The 20131-nt window shown below is 42.1% G+C and overlaps 1 protein-coding gene across 1 annotated transcript in view; it reads left to right on the top strand.

Annotated features, from left to right (window-relative positions):
- The first annotated feature begins 1477 nt into the window (after window positions 1-1477).
- Window positions 1478-20131, top strand: part of ELOVL4 (ELOVL fatty acid elongase 4) — a 45023-nt gene continuing 26369 nt past the window's right edge. The window contains exon 1 of the mRNA XM_080998876.1: window positions 1478-1642. Within this exon, the coding sequence (XP_080855002.1) occupies window positions 1552-1642 (91 nt within the window). The 5' untranslated portion in view covers window positions 1478-1551. The remainder of the gene's footprint in view (window positions 1643-20131) is intronic.

The raw sequence follows: 20131 nt of genomic DNA, 5'->3' as shown, positions 1-20131 counted from the left end.
ACACATTGCCCCTGCCTGTGACACCAGGGGGCTGAAAAGCACTCTCCAGATGCTACTTTCTGGACACGGTCTCAAAGGTGGGATTGGAACCACTGTAGTACAGTGCCCCCAATTCCCATTTCCTTGGAGCCAGTCCAGGAAGACGCCATGGTCGATGGATGGTATCAAATTCCAATAAGAGATCAAGAAACAGTAGCAGCAAGGTCTCACTCTTCCTGTCCCACTCTCTGCAAAGGCCATCCATCAGGGTGACCAAGCCCGACACAGTCCTGCGGCCAGGCCTGAACCCAAATTGGAATGGGTCAAACTAATCTGTGTCATGGACTGGTAGTCTAAGGGGTCCAGAGTTGGTTTCTTTGGGAACTGTTGCACCACACCCACAGGTAATGAAGTGTTTAACTACACTGTGGACCCAACCAAGTCAGCCCACCTCTGCTAGATTTAATAAGCCAGGAAAGGTGGCCCTCACCTGATAATTATGTTAGGGAGAAATAGAGGGCATGTGGCTAAATGTCTAGAGGGCATGTGGCTAAATGCTGCCAGCACCGTGCCCACAGCAGCAGATTGCGCAAGCGGAACCTGATCCCACTACACATTCTCAACAGTGGCGCTCGCTACTTCAGCTGGAGCTGCCACAAGTGCAGAATCAAGATCACTCTGGAGTCAAAAGCCCCCACAAAAGGTCCTTATTTCTTCTTCTACCAGTAGTTTTAAACGTTTGTTTCTACATTTAGTCGCTTCGAGTTGCTACTGTGAAAAGGCAACAAATCCCCATTGAGGTCTCTCGGGGCAACCTATCTCACAGGGCTGTTGTGAGGATTCAACATGCGGACCAAGGGCGGGAGGAGGGTGCATGCCACTCGGAGTGGCTTGGTGGAAAGGAATATAAATAAACAGGCAAAGGAGTGGGGCGACACGGTCTCTTTTGGGGTGTGGGGGGTCACACTGCCTGAAGGGTCCCCCAGTGCCAGCGCTCCTCCGTGGCAACGGGGGAAACCCACCCACGCCAGGCGCTGCAATGGGGGCCGTATGCGTCTGGCCTTATGGACGCCCCACACTGGGATCGAGCGAAGAGACCAAGCAATCCCGCCCCCGCCGTGATCAATAAAGCAGGTGGTTCAGCTCTGAGCGCGCGCGCCCCCGCCCCTGGTCTGTGCGCGTGCGCCTGGACGAGCGCTTTGTGCGCTGCCCCCGGGAAAGGCGACGGCCACGTGACGCAAGCCGAGCTAAGCGCTCCTCTCCATCCCAAGGTGCCTCCAGCCTCGGCGCCTGTTCTTCTGCCTTTTCCCTCCCTCCCTGGCCCCGGGCACGGGAGTCGTCTGAAGCGAGGCGGGGCCTGCAGATAGATACCCAGAGACAGAGATTTAAATTTCATTCTCAGCAAGAACAGCAGCAGTAGCGGCCGCAGCAGCAGCAGCCCCGGCGCACAGCGACAGACGCGCGCGCGCCCCGACCAGTCCCGCCGGCTCCTCTGCCGCCGCCGCCGCCGCTGCTCGCTCGCTCGCTTGCCCTGCCTGCCTGCCAGCCAGCCAGCCAGCCAGCCAAGCAGCCATGGGCCACTCCGCCGCCGGGGAGCCGGGCCTCATCGCCAACGTGGTGAACGACACCTTGGAGTTCTACCGCTGGACCTGGACCATCCGAGGTAACCGAGCCTGTGTGCGCGCCCGCCGGCCGGCCGGCCAAGCAACGCGCTGCCGAGCCTTTGTTAAGCTCCCCGCAGCCTCCTTCTCCGCAGCCGCGCTTCCTGCAGGCGCCTTATCCCAGGCCAAGCCGCATCCTCTTAGCGCGCCTGGCTGGCCACAAGGCACCTGCCGCCGCCGCCTCCTCTGCCATCTCTTGCTGCTCCCGCCGCCGCCTCAGCTCCATCCCCGTCTCCCTCCATCCCCTTCCCTCGTCCAGGCCGCAAAGAGACGGCCAGGCAGCAGCAGCCCCCACCCGCGCTCCGTCTCCAATTCCTCGCCTGCTGTCACTGTCACACAGCGGTCAAAATGGCTCCGTGGCTTCTGGGAAAGCGGGTCTGGGAAGGAAGGTTGCGACGCGGATCTGGATCTGGCTTAGATGGGGCCTGTTTAAGCGCTCTCTCCCCCACCCCACCCCCAAGCAGCCAATAGCTCTGAAAGTGGATGTTTTCGGTGTGGTCTTTCTTCTTTTTCTTTTCACTTCACCGTCATTCCCCTTAGGGGGACCGCCAGCTAGAAGTGCAGCAGGAGGAGCAGGCTCCGTTTAAGTTTGCTGCATAAGGTTTTCTTCCAGCAGCTCCCACGCAGCTGCCTGAATATTGGGTGGAAACTGCAAATATGCATACATATATATACATATACAGATACTGTATATATTAAATGTAAAAAGATTCCCCACCCCATTGTGACAGATTCCAAATCCTTTGTTACTGGAGACTTGGCTGCGATGGTAACCATGTTAATTGCGGGTCACTGTGTTCCATCACTGCATAGCGGAGCTTTCCGCGCAAACTGGGAACGTGCCAGTCACGTTGCTGCTCTTGGGCCCAGGCCCGCAATGAGAAATGGAGATGTTTGCAAAGTGTCTCCCCCCACCTCCCATTGTTACAGGGTTAGCTTTGGGAACATGTGGAGGACACACTGGGAAAACAGCCCTGGGGTCATTTGCCATCATGACATCATGACACATTAGATATTAGGCTTAAGGCAGATCCCATTTTGGTAAGATAGACTGGTTTGCATTGTAATCTGAATGTTATAGCAGAGTTTCGTGAGATGGCTATGTGTGGTTTAATTTAAATGAAATGGAGTTCAAGGTCTGGTCTCACATTTCATTTTATAAGGTGTAGGCTCTTCCCCCACCCCCTTCCCTTCCCTTCCCCGTTTTCAAGATGAGATGTTATTGCAGAATTGATGCTGGATAGATCAATATCCATCAAGTAGGATCAGTAATAAAATAGCTACAGCTGGAATTTGGAACAAGGCCAAAGAGTCAGAAATGTACTGTGCAATCCTGTGCATGTTTGCTTAGAATTCAGTCCCACTTAGGTCAGTGAGATTTACTCCCAGGTAAATGGGCATAGGATTGCAGTCTTTGAGTGGCTTCACATATGCAGTGGCAAGGATGTTGGGCAGTATTTGTCAGTATTTGTACATACAATTCTGGCTTATGAAGGGCATACCTGAACAACACACTAAACAATATTTTTTAATACATACTCATTAAAGGGCAGAGATGCACTTAATGAATGTGTATGACTGCATTTATCTTAAAGAAGGCAGGACTGTCTTTTATGTACACGTTTTACTCTTAAGTATCACTTCTGCACAGCTGTAAAGATTGTCAGGTACTTATTGAATGCCAAGATGGCTCTACAATGAACCTATGATGGATTTCACTGCTATGGAATCCAAGTGGCCCTGGTTATAGATCCTAGTAACTCATTATTGCATGAGCTGCCTTCATTCCTATTCTCATCCCTTTCTGCCATCTGTTGGATTGTAAATTAATCTTACGTTTTCAGTTGAGACAGCACATTCTTGCTTGATCTGCATTATTGCACTTCATCTCCTGATCTCACTTTCAGACATACTTCAGATATATTAACCAACATCTGCATTTCCCCAAAATGTAAAAGATTGAGTAAAATGCTGTAGTTGTATGTTTTCAATGAGCCATTTTCATTCCTACAGTGCTTTTATATGATTCTCATTTAACATAAAAGCAAACTGCTGTGCTAGTCATCTCTAAGAAACTTTTAAATACAAGGTTTTAATAGCAAAGTAGTTTTGTGGTCCTAATTAATAACTACTTTGCCTCAGAATTGCTAGAGTTTACATTGCACAAATCAGCAACAGCCAAAATATCAGCTCTTATAGAAGAAGGTAGACTATTAGTGTGGAAGAATTTGGCAGCAAACCAGAATGCTATGATATGGACTCACTCCGCTGTCTTCCTCTCTTTGAGGGAATACTAATTATCATTTAAACTGCTGAGAAAATAGTGCCTAACTTATCTTGCTTAGTCAACTGTTTTAGATTGCCATACATAGGTGTCAATTGTATGGCATAATCTGAGATGCCTCTGTGACAAAAGAACACACACCCCAGTTAAAAATGTTAAAGTAGGACATTTTAGTTTATTCATTTTTGGGCTCTTTGGAGAACCATGAGATTGTGGGGACATAGTGTAGCTGTGGGTGAGGAACTATATGGGATTTCAGCTGCTTTCCTAAACATACTGGCCTCCAAATCCGTCAAAATTACTTGTAAGCAAGCTCTGAGAGTGTGCTCTTGCAGCCCTTATCGGCGCATGCAGTTTTTTAGAATCAAAATAATTTTTGTATCCTGATGTCACAGTACTGTAGGAGGAGTCCTCCAAGCACTGCGGCTGCATCTTTCCATTCATTTAATTGGTTCTTGAAGAAGCCACACCCCAACGCTGTTTGAAATAAATGCAGTTCTGTAGCGGCACTGCTAGGGCAGATTGATTTCTCTTTCACCAAGTAACATTATTACAGTGCAATGTGCTGGATCATTTGGTTATACAGCGCCAACGTTTTTAAATTTATAACAGTACAGCTATTTATTTACTACAGGGGTGGGTAGCTTGTGCTCCTCCAGATGTTTTTGGACATCAGTTCCCATCATCCCTGACTACTGGCCATGCTGCTAGGACTGATGGGAGTTGGAGTCCCAACATCTGGGTGGCTAATGCCCCCACCCCATCCTTAATGGCTGAAGACAACATTGATCTGTGGGCTTCCAGCATGCATTTAACTACCACCCAGTGTTAACTGTTGCCTTCCTTTTCCGAAGCTTTATTTTAGAACAAGGATGGAGCAAATTTTGGCTCAGTTGGTAGAGCATGAGACTCTTAATCTCAGGGTCACGTGTTGAAGCCCCCCAATGGGCGAAGGATTCCTGCATTGCAGGGGGTTGGACTAGATAACGCTTGTAGTCCCTTCCAACTCTACAATTCTGTGATATGATTATATGCTATAACTCTGCGTAACCTCTGTGTCACTGTCTATGCTACTGAGAGAGTCAGGAAAGCTTGAGGTGTTGGATGATGCTTTCAATAGGATGGGCACTCCTTTACTCTTTACTCCATATTTTCCTGGCCACATTCTCATGCTTGTTGTAATATTTCCTGAATACTAATCCCTGATGCATGCAAATACTGGTGTTTGTTGTTTCAAAAATGTGGGTTTGTCTATCAGATTGTAGAGCTCCTTGATAATAGCAGTGATGCTACTCAACAGATGAATCAGATCATCTGTTGCTCCGCAGCATCATTTCTCAATCCACATCATCTTGAAATTATACCATGCTGTGGCCTTGCCCAACAGTCATATTGTAAAGGCTTTTGCCATGTGTTAATATTGCTCAATGAATAAGACATTTCACCATGTTGGAAACATCACTACACAGCAACATTGCACAAGGAATGAATAATCCCCCCCCCGACACCTACACAGTTTCCCTTCATTGTTCTCAGCATTCTCATATTTCTAAAATCAGATTCCTAAATATTTTTTATTGTTCTTTCGCAACTCTAATTAGGTCCCTCAAGGCCAACTCATGCAACTGTATCACTCATACAATGTGATAATTTTCTGGAAGTTGCTTTCTGGAAGAGATTTCATCAATCACAGAGTATAGCATGAATTTCTGTCACAAGTTGACTGCTCAGAAATTGCATCATGGTAAAGCAGAATGTGAATTAGCTGCTTTAATGTTCAAAAATTGTTCGCTGTGTTTCTAATTTCTTGCTTTCTATAAGTTGAGAACCTGCAGGATGTAAGAGATAAGAAAGAATGTTGGGTGAAATTGTGTGTGTGTGTGTGTGTGTGTGTGTGTGTGTTTATAAATTAGAAATTGAGCAGCTATTGCTTGACTAGGAGGTTAATATAAATCTGAAGTCTTCTGAAAGATTATTAGTAATACTGATATATACCAAGTTATTATTATCAATGTTATACAGCATCTTTATGGCTTTAGTTCCATGTGATCACTTTATTTTAAAAAAGGCATTAGTCCTGAAAAGGCAGATTTCTGACTAGCAGTTCTGAATAAGTGGTAAAATGACCCAATATATTCAATGAACATAGCTTTATAGTAAATATATATGCACCCAGTTATTAAGCAATATGAAAAGTAGTGGTGGAAGAAAATCTAAGAATTCTCGGCCATTATTCCAGCTAAGGAGAGCCCTTGTCCAAGAATATTTTTTGCCTCTTGTTTTTTGTTTTTGTTTTTAACCTGTAGACTCTTCACTTCAAAGCACTTGAGCATGATCATAAGTTAATAATATTACTGGGAGAAGTGAACTTCTAAAACCATAAACTCAAACTACAAGTTAATGGGCACACAGAACTCTCCCCAGAACATTTTCCATTCATTTCATTGGAAGGACCAAATCCACACATGCATACCTTCTGTGTATGGATCAGGTGCCTTCATTGAAATCTGTGGGGTGGTCCATATGGGCAAGAGATCAATGTGCAAATCTGAGCGCAGTGATCAAACGGGAGAGCGCTTCCAGGTGTGTACAGTATGAATAGCTTTGCACAACATCAGATGCTCAGCATCTTGATGCTCAGCGTCCCTTAATGCGCAGAAGCAGATTTGGGCTTGTGTGTGAAGGGTTGCCAAGTAAAGAGAAAACCTCATGTTTACAGATTACAAATAAATCCCTTTTATAGTTTCAGTTCACCAAGGGGATTGTTCTGGTCTCAGTGATAATCTGACCTATTCCAGATAGAAAGATAAACTGGGATGCTTGAAAAAGCAGTCCAACTGGCAGGTTCCCCAGAATTGCTATGCAAACTTAGGTTTTAGGTACCTCTTGTACCTCTTCCTACATTTCAAGTTTAACACCTGAATTGCACCATCAGTAGGGTGGGGAGATCCTGTTTTATGATAGAACAATGAACTGAACTCAACAGCAAAATCCTATACATCAGGCTTCCCCAACCTGGTACCCTCCAGATGTTTTAGATACAACCCCTATTAGCCCCAGCCTTGATAGCCATCAATTACGGATGATAGAAGTTGTAGTCCACAATATTTGGAGGTCACCAGGTTTAGGAAGGCAGCTATACTGAATACCTGCACGTGTTCACTCAGAATAAGTCTGCTGAGTTTATTGGGTCTTATGCCCAAGCAAGGTGATATAGAACTGTACCTGCTTCTTTGTTATCTGCCACTGATATATTGTTTTTGACTGAGCATTCATTGGGTATGATGGGTAAATCAGAGTTCTTATTTCCACAACACATTGTCTCATAGTCTCATTTATTGTGGTAATTTGCGGGGATAAAATATAGGTTTGGATCCCAACTCAGTTGTGCTTCGCATAGAGCCATTGAAATCACTGAGGCTGAAGTTTCATCACAAATATCAAGTCACATTGATTTTGATGGGCTTACTCTAAGCGTGACTTAACCTAGATAGGTCCAACACATAATATTTAATATTACAGCCAGTAGAATAATTGAATAGCTATGCATTTTGACTCCAATGTAACTTTGCTCCATGTTCCTTCTAGTTTTGCAGGGACGTTCTCTCAGGAGGCTAATGGCTGTATGAGCAGAACAAATGGAACTGTTTTGCTCCTCAGCATTTTACTAAAATCAAGGAGGAGAAACCTGTGGCCTTGCAGGTATTATTGGACTCCAACTCTCATCAGTCCTGGCCAGCATTGCCAGTGATCAGGAATAATGGGAGCTAGAGCCCAACAGCATTTTGAGGGCCACAGGTTCCCCACCCATGATTTTGAGCAATTGCTGCAGAGGCAGTATTCATACATCCCTTCAGTTTGATCTCTGTGCATTTCAATATACTTCCTAGCTTATAGTGCTGGGATAGGAATGGGGTGGAGAGATGTTTCTCATCAGAAACTCAGTGCACACTTCAAAGGACTACAGGTCTGCAGGTGATTAAAGAAGTATTATTCAGTTATATATTTTTCCAGGAAATCTAATCCTGAGATACAGTTTATTGTGCTTTGCAATTTTCTTGCCCTGTGGCAATACATTTTCACATGTGACCTAGCCTAGGGAGTGTGCTGACAGAAGAAATAGTGACCGCCCTTTCCTCTGTTCATAGAAGTTATTAGTGAAGGTGCCACACAGAACATTAAAAAACAAATTCTGGTGGTGTTACGCTACACAAAATGATCCATTAGATTTCAAGTTTATTGGGCCTTTTTACACAGAAGTCCCTTACTGATCACTGGAGTTTACTTTTAAGTAAGTGTGCGTAGGATCATGTTCTTTTACTTGCCAGAGGCATTTTGAGGTGCTTCAGACTTCACTATAAACTCCCTCCCCACCCTGTGCTTACCAAAGTTATATCTAAGACCAAGTGGACAGACAGCTTGCATAGATCCTAAGCAAATTTTTACCATTCAGATAACAAGAAACAACAAATAACATTCTCCCCATAGCAGTTTCAGGTAAGATTGGGAAGAGTGATCCAGACCCCTGATTTGGATGAGGCAAATGTGTCCCTCTGCCCAACTTTGCCTGATTTCATTGGCCTGAACCACCAGGGGAGTCCAGCTGCTGAGCAGCCCAGTGCACCTGCCCCAATGGACAAACACTATATTGCCACCACACAAAGGATGGAGAGGAGACAGAGCTGTTGCAATCACATGATGTTAGCAGGCTGTCTTGGGTTGCGGTGGATTCTGTGCTGTGCCAGCTCTGCCTTCTCCTCACCTCCCAAACATGCTATTTCAGGGGTATCCACTTGTTACTGCCACAGAGAATGCCCTCTTCTGGGCCGCCACCACCACCATGAACTTTTGAGTGCAGTGAAACTACCAAGTCACCACCCTTTGCTGATCTGATCCTAGAGAGTCTGTAGGGAAGGATATTTGAGGACTAGCTTGGTTAGGGGTTTAAATGCCAGTATAAGCACCTTGAATTGGGACCCAGAAACAAATTGGCAGTCATGGTGGATATGTTCTTATGTATATGACAAGTTAAAGCCTCATTCTTATAACATCAACCCCATTTTAATACAGAAGGCTTATATATTTTGTATTATCATAGAATCGTAGAGTTTGAAGGGACCCCGAGTGATATGTTGTCCAACCCCCTGCAATGCAGGAATCCTAACTAAAGCATCCATATTCTATGTATTTTGTGGGCTGTTTGGCTACAGCATTACCAGTGGATAAAGAAATAGCTCAGTCTGTGGAAATTACCTTTGCCTAGCAATCAAATGGTCACAATTAGATTTTTAAGCACACTTGGCAGGAGGTATGTGGGTGTTTCTAATGCCACCCTTGGCTGGATATTATGATTGTAGTTTACCTGAGAGTTTCTTCTGTGTAACATTTCTATTGAAATGCATGGAAGCTTCAGAAAGGCAGAAACTTTTAATGTAACAATGCCTAGGACACCAGTAGGTTTTGTGCAATTGCTCTTTTGTACAACTCACATTCATTTCAAGTTGCTGGTATCCTTACTTTGTTGCCGTAGTCTAGCAAGGATAGTGTTTTAATAATAGGCTCCTCCATATGTGGATCATCTTTGCAAGAGTAAGACTAAAGAGTGGAAATTCCAAATCAACACCCCATTGTGTGTGTATAGTGGAACACAGGGGAAGGAATGTAGCTCAGTGCTTAAGCATCAGCTTTGCATATGGAACATCCCAAGGAAGAGATCCCTCTATGAAGTCCTGGAGAGCCGCTGTCCATCAGTTTCAGCAGTTCTGAGCTAGACGAACCAAGGGTAGAGCTAGATGGACCAAGTATAAGGCAGCTTCCTATTGTCCTACTAAGGGACAAATAGCAGTCAGCCAGCGCCAGTCAAGAAGCTCGCAGAGTGGTCATTAGACAAGTCACAATCTCTTAGCTTTGCTTTTGTCACATGGGTTATTGTGAACTTAAAATACAATTTCTCTTTTGGGTTATCTGAGCTTTATGGAAGAGAAATGCAATACAAATATGGTGAATAAACAAATCAGAGGTAGCAGCACTAGTCATCTTTGGTAAAGGTGATGCTCGTATGCATCAGCATGCAGCGGATTGCTACTGTAAACAAGGAAAGGTAACTGAATGGTTTCATAGAATCTTAGAGTTGGAAGGGACCCAAGGGTCATCTAGTCCAACCCCCTGCAATGCAGGAATTTCAGCTAAAGCATCCATGACAGATGGCCATCCAACCTCTGCTTAAAAACTTCCAAGGAAGGAGAGTCCACCACCTCTCGTGGGAGTCTGTTCCACTGCCAAAGAGCTCTTATCGTCAGAAAGTTTTCTGAATGTTGGTTGGAAACTCCTTTCTTGTAACTTGAAGCCATTGCCTCGAGTCCTACCCTCAAGAGCAGGAGAAAACAAGCATGCTACCTTTTCCATGTGACAGCCCTTAAGATATCTGAAAATTTGATTGATGTAGTTTAAACCATAGGACTGTAACATGCATGTTTGTGATATAGCATGTGATTTTTGTGTGTTTGACAATTCACTACTGCCTTTCATCTCAGTGACAGACATATGCTGTGTTGTGTTTTTCATATGTTTTGAGAAGCATAGCTTGGCAAAATTTCTAGGATTTAATCTACAGCATGTATTGTTGAATTAACCAGTTCAACAGGGATGTTGTTCCACAGAACAGGGTCAGCCACACTGCATTGCATTTTTCCAGATGTTTGTCTTAGTTGTTTATAATGATTTAACTTGTTTTAATTGATGGTGATTCTTTAGTTTCTATTGTTTGTTTTATTATTATTTTCATTATCTTGTAATGCCACATGTGAATTGGATTCTTGCCTTTTGCTAATTTGTTTTCCTATTGTTGTTGTCTTTTGGATTGATAGGATGGCAGCATGATTTTTGCTGTTGCACATTTTGCCATTTCTGCGGTCTCTAAACTGCCTTAAATACAGTGATGTAGAAAGGTGGTGGTATACAAATTGAAAATGAAATGCAGGGAGAACTCCCCTTCAAGTTACTGTGCCTGCAAAAATCTTACTCTGACCATTGCAACAGTTGTGTGGTCAAGTTGACAGCATGTATATGATTACTGAAGGAACAGAAGGAAAATAAAAAACAGAAGGTCCTCCCTCCTAGCCTACGTAAGGAAAACAGAATGTTTGCAGTTCAGAGGTGCTATTGCTGCAGGAGTCCAAGTTAATGACACAGGCATCTCTTAATGACACTAGTATCTCTAAAATGCCACAAAATGTATTTGCAGCTTAAATTATTTTACGGAAACTAAATCTAGATTCCTTAATATAATAAAGAGCAGTAGTCAACTAAGTCCTACTCAGAGTAGACCTATTGACATCAATTAACCTAAGTTAATCATCCCCATTAACTTCAGCAGGTTTACTTAGAGGAGGACTAGTGTTGAATACCGCCCAATAATTTCTCCTGCATATAAGTCATTGCTTTTATTCCCTCTTCAAGCCCCTTCTGGTTTTAGGAGATATTGGGGAAAGGGATGGTGACAATTCGACTGGCCCACCCCTCACCTCTTCCTCTGCTTGTGACCCATCCTGCAGCCCCACCTCCACCTTTGACTGCATGGATCCTTCCCCCCACCCTGTATCCTGTCTCACAGCTGGCACCAAGCCCCATAAATCACTAGCCCCTCTCCTGGGTCCACCTCCAGCTCCCCCACCTCTGTCATGCACTTGTCAGAGTCCTGCCAGTCCTTGACAATTTTTATTTAATTGCTTTTGCAATAAATATTCATTATATTTTCAGCTAGAACTAATATGCTTTCCCTATATTATCCTTTGCATTTCCATTATTGCCATTACTACCAGGTATTTCTGAAATGATGCATTTTGAGTTTTAGTGCCCCTGCCCCCTAATTCTACAGTGGCAGAAGTATGGAGGGAGAAGTATCCACAGCAATAGTATTAATTTTTCTATTGTTTTTCACATTCTGCGAGCAAATGTTTGGAGAGAGTGCCTTAAATTGTAGCAGCAGTTTTCATTCTCCCGGTGTGTCAAACTTAAGTAGGGTCTTGCTGAAACTGCATTTGTAGGAATTCTGCATTCAGTAGTTACCATATCCAGGTTTGTGGTGGCATCAGAAGCCATGTGGCTGGAATTTTCCTCCAATTGGCCTCAAGTTCATTAAGGCGGAGTTATTCTGGGAATGTCACTATAATTAAAGGGCAGGTATCTGTATTCAACTTTATGACCACATTTGTGGTAGTGGGTTTCATTTTGACTGTGTTTGCTCAGGATTTAGTTGGAACCACATTTTGGTTGTTATGGTTGTTGTTCCAATACAATTGTTAACTTGGTACATTAAAGCTAGGAAGCTGTTGATTTTGCCAGTGAGTGTTGTTTTGAATGTTCGTTGTGCTTCACTTGGAGCTGGCTTGTTTTCACTAGTCATAGCTAAGATTAACCACAGTTTATGGTTTGAATGACACACTATAACAGAAGCAGAAGCTTCCAGTCTCCTTGCTGTTGTGCCAGAGAAGGAATGGGGAGGAGCATAGTGTGAGGTGGAAGGAAGGCTGGGCTCACCCTCTAATGCCAAACCAAAAGTGTGTGTACATACATGTGCAGAGACATATACATGCTTATGCCAGATGAAGATAATGTTGAATGCACCTGCAGAAGGGGGTGGATGGAAGCTAGAAATGGATTGATCATCATTTCCTATCCATGCCAGTTTTGAATGTGTTCATTTATAGGTCTGTTTTGTTCCACTTCCACATTAATCTGCAACTTTATTTTTAAAGCTTGGCACAGAAATTGGTAGTTTAAATACATAAATTGGAACACATTTTCTAACAAACTATGCCATTCTAAATGTATTTTCTCTTACTGTACACCAGGGTTTTCCAAACTTGGGTCTACAGCTGTTGTTGGACTACAACTCCCATCACCCCTAGCTAGCAGGACCAGTGGTGAGGGATGATGGGAACTGTAGTCCAAAAAGAGTTGGAAACCAAAGTTTGGGAAACCCTGGTGTATATATTATGAAACATATTGAATATTAAAATACACATTTTGGGATTTCTTTGAGTTAAGAAGTACAAAATCTGAAGGATAATGTCAGGGTGGGTGTCAGAAGCAAGTCAGCAATAACTCACAAGGTGTCAGTGAAGTTAATTTTTTATTCAAAGAAACAAAACAGCTCAGGCCTAGTGAGCACAGCAACTCTTTCCAGAAGATCTTACCCCAATGAAGCAGTTGTGAGCACAGAAGGTTTCCACCTTCCCACAGCAATCTAAGCTCCTGTTCCCCTGGGTCCTTCCCAAGCAATCTGAGACTCTGACTCCTTGTCAGTCTCTGCTTTGCTCTCTTCATACCTTTGTGGGTTCTGGGAAACCAGGGGAAGGGAAACTGGCCACAGCAGGAGACGGAGACCCCCTGGATTCTTCAGCAGCCTGCCTAATCTCTGCCTCTTGGGCCCCCCTCCACTTCTCCAGCCTCCACTTCTGCCTCTGATTCTGGACTGCTCTGTGCCACAACCTCTTCCTGCTCACTAAACCTTGCTCTCTCTTCAGCTTCCGACACCTCCTCCTCCCAGTCTGCTCCCTCATCTCCCTCTGACCACTCATTGTTGTCCTACCACCACTCCCTGGGCTCTGAGCCTTCTCCCCCTGGGCGTTCCTCCTATCGCTCCTCTGCATCCAGCCAGTCCATGACAGATAACTGTATTCCAATCTGCACATTAATCCAGGAGGTGCAGATCAAATAATTACTTTGAAATGCAGACCAAACAAAATTCCTGAGCATTCAAAGCAGAAGACGACTTTCCTGCTCTCCTCAGCAGCTTCATGTGTCCTCTTTCTTAGAGAAGGCCCTTTTGTCCATTTTTTTCACAAACTTCCCTTTTCCCTCAGCCCACCACCACAGCCCACACCATTTAGCATGGTCCCCAGTCGTTATGGTGACCCTTCAGATTAAACTCACTTCAGATTAAACTTCCTTTAGATACCAGCACACTGGTATCTAAAGGAAAAGAAACTGAATAAGTTCAAAAGTCATTTTAAGTAAATATGTATGCTGGAATTGTAGTACTAAAATTGATTCTGGTAGGGGAATGTCCCAACAGAATATTGTTAAATTAGGTGCAGTGATGAGCATCTGCGTTGCATTTGATTGACAGGCAGTTCTACAATTTTTTATGACAGGCATGCTTTCTACATTAAGTTATTTGATTTAAGAGGAGTTGAAAATTTGTAGTGAAGCTTCACCCATGTTCTTCAATATAGCGCCATGCCCATTTATTTGGAAGTTTAAGAACATATTCTTATAAACATTGTATGCCCAGTTACTTACAGGATGCTAGCTGGAGCCTTGTGAAATGTTTTGTTGCTGTCAAATACAAATGCTTGTGTGAGTCTTTAAATATATATGAACAAACAAACAAACAAACAAACAAACAAACACGAATCCTCTGGATTTCTTTGTCATTTTTAAAATTAGTGATAGACTCAGTGAGATAACAGAACCAATGGAGAGTGATAGAAGAATATCCGCAAAACACTCTTTATTCACTATCATAACAAGAAGATCAGATGTTTCAGTAATATCAGTCAGATAGTACTTTGGACTGATAAGTTATTTAAAATTGTTCTAATGGATACTCAAAGATTTTTTGAAAAGCCGTTACAGAGAAAAGTGCATCCTGGAAGGGCTATAAAGATTTATTCACAGTGAATGTTTCCCTCTTAGTAATGCAATTGCAGACATCATAAGGAGCCATGCTGATTGGACGGAGGCATGTGCTAGATTGGCCCTGTAAGTGCCTTTGCTCTGAAAATAGCAGCCATCGCTATTAATACTTAGTAAGGCTTCCCAGATGAATTAACATGTAGCGGTTTATAGCTAAGGAATTAATTTGCTTTTTGTATGAATATTTAACTTTTAAAAATGCTGATGTAATATATGAGGGGCATTTACCAAGATCTATTACAGCTTTCTTTAAAAAAAACAAGCACCAAAAAATGCTTTTCAAATTAAGTATGGCAGTAGAGATGAAAAAGACTCAGGATGAAATTCACACTTACGATCCAGTACTTCCATATCCTGTTGATTTTAACTTGGATAGTTATATGCATACTTAAACCTCGCCCACTGAGATGAGTGGGATTTTGGCTTGATTGTGCTAATTTTTCTTAATTTTTTACTTTTACTATATTGAGCACTGGAAGGTGAAATACAGTTTTCTCACAGGCCAAACTTACAATGCTTTGAAAATACGATTATGGGTTCCTAAAGCATTTTAATTAAATTTTAATATATTAAATACAAAATATATAGAACATTTATCAATGTGTTATTATTACACTGACTGTAAGAGTTAGTTTCCATTCATCCTTCGACACATTGTGAAAATTAATGCTGGAAGATACTTATTGTAGCTGGTATATTAGCAATACAACTTACACATAGTCTACCAACGTAAAGAGAGCTGATATACTGTATCTCTAGGCTTACGTGTGTGATTTGTTTTGAACCGTTTCCTAACAACGCAGCCATTTTGCTTGTGATCAAATTAGTATCTGGGTCTTAGGCTTTGAAAGACAAATGCATTAATCCACTGAACCACTCGGTCACTCCATCAGTGCTAATCAGGAAAAGGCATAGGCAATTGTCAAATGAAGCAAATATATGCATTTGACATCGGAAGCTGCTAATTTATTAGTATATTGTAGCTGTGTGATCTTTTACAAATGCTCATATGTCATCCAGCCAGTCTTGTAAAATTTATAGTCATGTATTCTGTCCATTCAGCAGAGCAGAAAATAAAGATGTAAGAGTAATTCTGATTTTATCTCCTATAATTTAGGTTAAGAACAAATTTACTGGGCTGGCAAGACATGAAACAAAGAGACAGATGCACATAACACAATAGCTTTTTGTAAACTTTGCTCATGTGTTTCAACTCACAAATGAAAATGCAGTGTTTTTCCCAAATCTGTTTTGTTATAGAACATATGATTAGGAAAAACAATTGTCAGCTAATTTACAATTGTACTTGTATGACTTGTAAGAGTTGTAAGAAAAGCTGGAAACAATTTGTGCCTTAAATAAAGCTTCCATATTGCAGTCCACCAAATGTGGGCACCCTCATTTGCAACCCCCTCCTCTCCTGATTTCTCACTTGAATTCACCCCTTTCAAAGGTGCTTTATAAGAAAGAAACATTGTTGACATTTCTTAGGTACTTTGCATGTAAGTATATATTTGAACCCTCAAAGGCTACATAAAAATTAAGACAATTATATGTCAGAAGTCTACAATCCTGTACACATTTTCCTGAGAGTAAGCCTTATTGTACAGAGTAGGCTTTACTTCTTAGTAAATATGTACAGGACTATTTTTTGTTAATAAAGGAACTCTCAACTCATTTTCAGTGGCTGCAGCAGCATTCATAACCACTCCTTTCTTTTCTCATGCATAGAAATTGCTTAATATATATCTCACTGTATGTAGTTCGGTGCTTCCCTTTTTGTAGTGTTAACACTTTTAGGTAGCATTTAAAAAAAAAAAAATGCCACTGTAAAAATAAGTAGAGCTGCAATCCAACCCCATTTACCTGGGAGTGAGTCCATTGAATTCAGGACACTGTATAGACATTGTTAGGATTGTACTCTAACTTACTAAATTTTATGCAAACTATCCTAAGGCCCTTTCAGAACATATTATTCTTCATTGGACACTTTTAAGATCGAAATATGAACTAAAATAGAGACCCATAAATGGGGGTCTTTCCTTGCCCTTTTGGGAGGGAAGACAACTAGGTTCTTTTAACACCAATTGAAGACTTGGAAAAAATGTGAAATTTTACATTAATAGGACTTTTTCCTATGATGCAGTGACATGATCTGCTAGAGGATACTAGGCAGGGGTGAAGCAAAGGTCGCCATTAATAAGCATCATGCCTAGGAAGGTGCAATAGCAGTCCTGTGTGATATAAGGGCTCAGACCCAGACATTTAGACTATTGTCAGTTTCTCCAATTTAACCTGTTGCATCCCTAATCTGTGTGATGAAAATAAAACAGATTATCACAATAGATAGGCGAAAGGGAGGCATTGTTCAGTTTCAGTGTTGACTTGATACGCTCACATGACACCTTGTGGAAGCAAAACTGAAATCTGTATGTGGCTGTAAGGCATCGTCATGTATCTGAACACGGGATTTGTTCATTCTTGTTTTATGGGGCATCCATAAGATGTTGTCCTCCTGTGTTTTTCACTGCGCTTCTTCTGACTTTTGTGAGATTGTGGAAAATCTGTCTTGAAAAGGAAAAGAAAGGAACAATAACATAACACCTGTATAGATAGATAGATAATTCATAACACCATCCCTAAGTCCTTTCTTAGGGTGCTTTCAAATAGGGGCTTTATATTGCAGGTCATTGAGATATTAAAAAAAATGTGTTGTTGCAGCATGTCAGATTTTCCTGGGAAAGGGGAAATCCTGATTAAATGGGGTAGGATTGAATATGGGCTGGTGTTTTAATGCTGATGATGTCATGTGGCTGCTGCAATGAATTTGCATACATAAGGAACACCTGTCCCACAATAAATACCTGCCTTGAAGCACCTTTAGAGTCTCGTTTTTGTTGTATTCAGTGATACATCAGGCAGATTAACCCATCACCACTCCTTTCCAACCCAGGGACATTTTGTCACCCATTTTGGATGGCATTTATGGTTAATCTTTTACAAAGTGCTAAACAAAAAATAGGTATTGGTATCAAAGGTGAAACTGACCTTTAAGACTTTAGTCTTAAAATGCTTATATGGGGTTATGTCCCACTTGGGAAATAAAATGGAACCTGCTTCTGAGTAAACATATATTGGGTTGCACTTCCATAGGGACTGCCATTTTTCACCATCCTTCTCCCCAATTATTCTCTGCTATTTCTTATGGCTTTTTGCTGCCGTGTGCAGTCTAAAGGACTTATACTACTAAGACTGCACATCGAGCTCTCATTTCTTCTCGAAACTTATTTTTTCTAATTTTGTTTGTTTGTTTTTATTTAACAAAATTTATATACTGCTTGATTGTAAAGAACCTCTGAGTGGTTTCCAGAAAAAAGTAAAACCTTAAAATTATCAGTAAAAACAGCTAACAACAGATATTTGAAAACATTCAAAAGATAGTTAAAATCAACAGTAAAACTAAGAAGAGATTAAAGCACATGTCAGCATTCCATGTGTCCGGATAGGCTTGCCTAAGCAAAAATATTTCTTTAAATTTTTGATATATTTTGTTGATATAGTAAGGGCGCCTACCTGATGTGAATAAGCAAAGGAGATCTTACCTTTCTTCCATCATGGGATCAAAAAAGGGGGGGAATTTTTATGTATGAAGAGAGAATGAGGCAAGGCCACAAAGCTGTGCTCCAACAGGCAGTGAAGCCTATACAGTGGTACCTTGGGTTAAGTACTTAATTCGTTCCGGAGGTCCGTTCTTAACCTGAAACTGTGCTTAACCTGAAGCACCACTTTAGCTAATGGGACCTCCTGCTGCCGCTGCACCTCTGGAGCCCGATTTCTGTTCTTATCCTGAAGCAAAGTTCTTAACCTGAAGCACTATTTCTGGGTTAGCGGAGTGTGTAACCTGAAGCGTATGTAACCCAAGGTACCACTGTATTTATCTGCCTCTGGAGAGAAAAGGAATAAAGCAGAAAGACTTTGAGCCACAGTAAAGGAGGTGGTTGGTTGAACCTCACTTCAGGATCCTTAGGACTGATTTAAATAATGAAAACAGTTTGTGATGTTCCTGTGGAGAGGTTGCAGCCATGCCCAGAACAGGACTCAGAAGAATGGTAGAGGAATGTGCTTAGCCTAGCAGCAATGGTCTCAGTAGAAAGTATCTGCAATGTATCCCACAGGGAAGGTTGCTTATTTTATGAGGAAACCTTGCAACAGATCTGCCTTAATAACATAAAGCAGCAATCGCAACTAGGACTTGCTACATAGTTTCCAGTTAGTTCTTACAGAGTTTTATGGCGAACCACACCCAAGGAGGGGATTTTCTGTTACTGATCAAGCTTATCTTTTTCTTAGAGACTGGCCATGCACAATACATACAGTACCTCTTGATAATATTTTTGTGATACATTTCTTACAAGCGCAGAGTTAACAGCACTATGATTGCAACAACAAAAATTTGAATATTAATATAAAACAGGGCAGGAATCTACTCAATTTACTCTCTAAAACTAAAAGTGATGCAAGATAACAGCCAATAAATTTAGAAAAAAAGTTCTATTGCAAGAAACAAAGCAAAAAAAGGGGGAAGGGTGTTATACACTTGGAAAAGTATTGGCAGGTTTCTCAAAGTTCTCACTATAGCCTTTTGCTTCTGTTGTTTCAATGTTTCTCTACAGTTTATCCTGTACTGCCATAAATTTGTCAGTCTTTGTCAAGGATGGCTAACCCTTTACTGGACTGAGGGGCACATTTAGTCTTGGACAATCCTCTGGGGGCACATCACAATAGCAAAGGTAGGGCCAAAAGCAGATGGAGCAGCTATACACGTAGGGTGGGATTTGATGAGTCCCATCAAGGGAAGCCTGTACAAGGACTTCTGCTTGCACAGTGAGGCTTCCCCGGCTCTCCTCTCTCCGTGTGTCCCCCAAACTCCTGCAATTGGCTCTTTTGTGAAATAAAGTGGTCTACTAAGTGCATCCCCAATGGAATTAAATACCAGCATCTAAGGACCTAGACTTTTACCTTAATTCCTAATACAGTGGTACCTCGGGTTAAGAACTTAATTCGTTCTGGAGGTCCGTTCTTAACCTGAAACCGTTCTTAACCTGAAGCACCACTTTAGCTAATAGGGCCTCCCGCTGCCGCCACACGATTTCTGTTCTCATCCTGAAGCAAAGTTCTTAACCCGAGGTACTATTTCTGGGTTAGCGGAGTCTGTAACCTGAAGCTTCTGTAACCTGAAGTGTCTGTAACCTGAGGTACCACTGTAGATTATATCTGGGATCTGCTTCTCCCCCCTCCAGAATGTAAATAGGATTTCTCAGTTCATTTCCTCATGGGAGGGATGTTTTAAACTTGTACTGAAAGAGGAAAATGGGTGATAACATTTGTTCTATGATTTCTAAGAGTGGATTCTATGAGATAATTCGCTACTGGGGATGCAAGAAAGCAGCAGTTTCCCATTCTGACCTGTATTTGTCAAAGTCAGCATTTTTTCTATTCCACTACA

Source organism: Podarcis pityusensis (assembly GCF_964106645.2).
Source record: "Podarcis pityusensis genome assembly, chromosome: 3".
Taxonomy (NCBI): Eukaryota; Metazoa; Chordata; class Lepidosauria; order Squamata; family Lacertidae; genus Podarcis; species Podarcis pityusensis.
The sequence above is the reverse complement of the archived record's forward strand: the minus strand, read 5'-3'. Positions and strand labels throughout refer to the sequence as shown.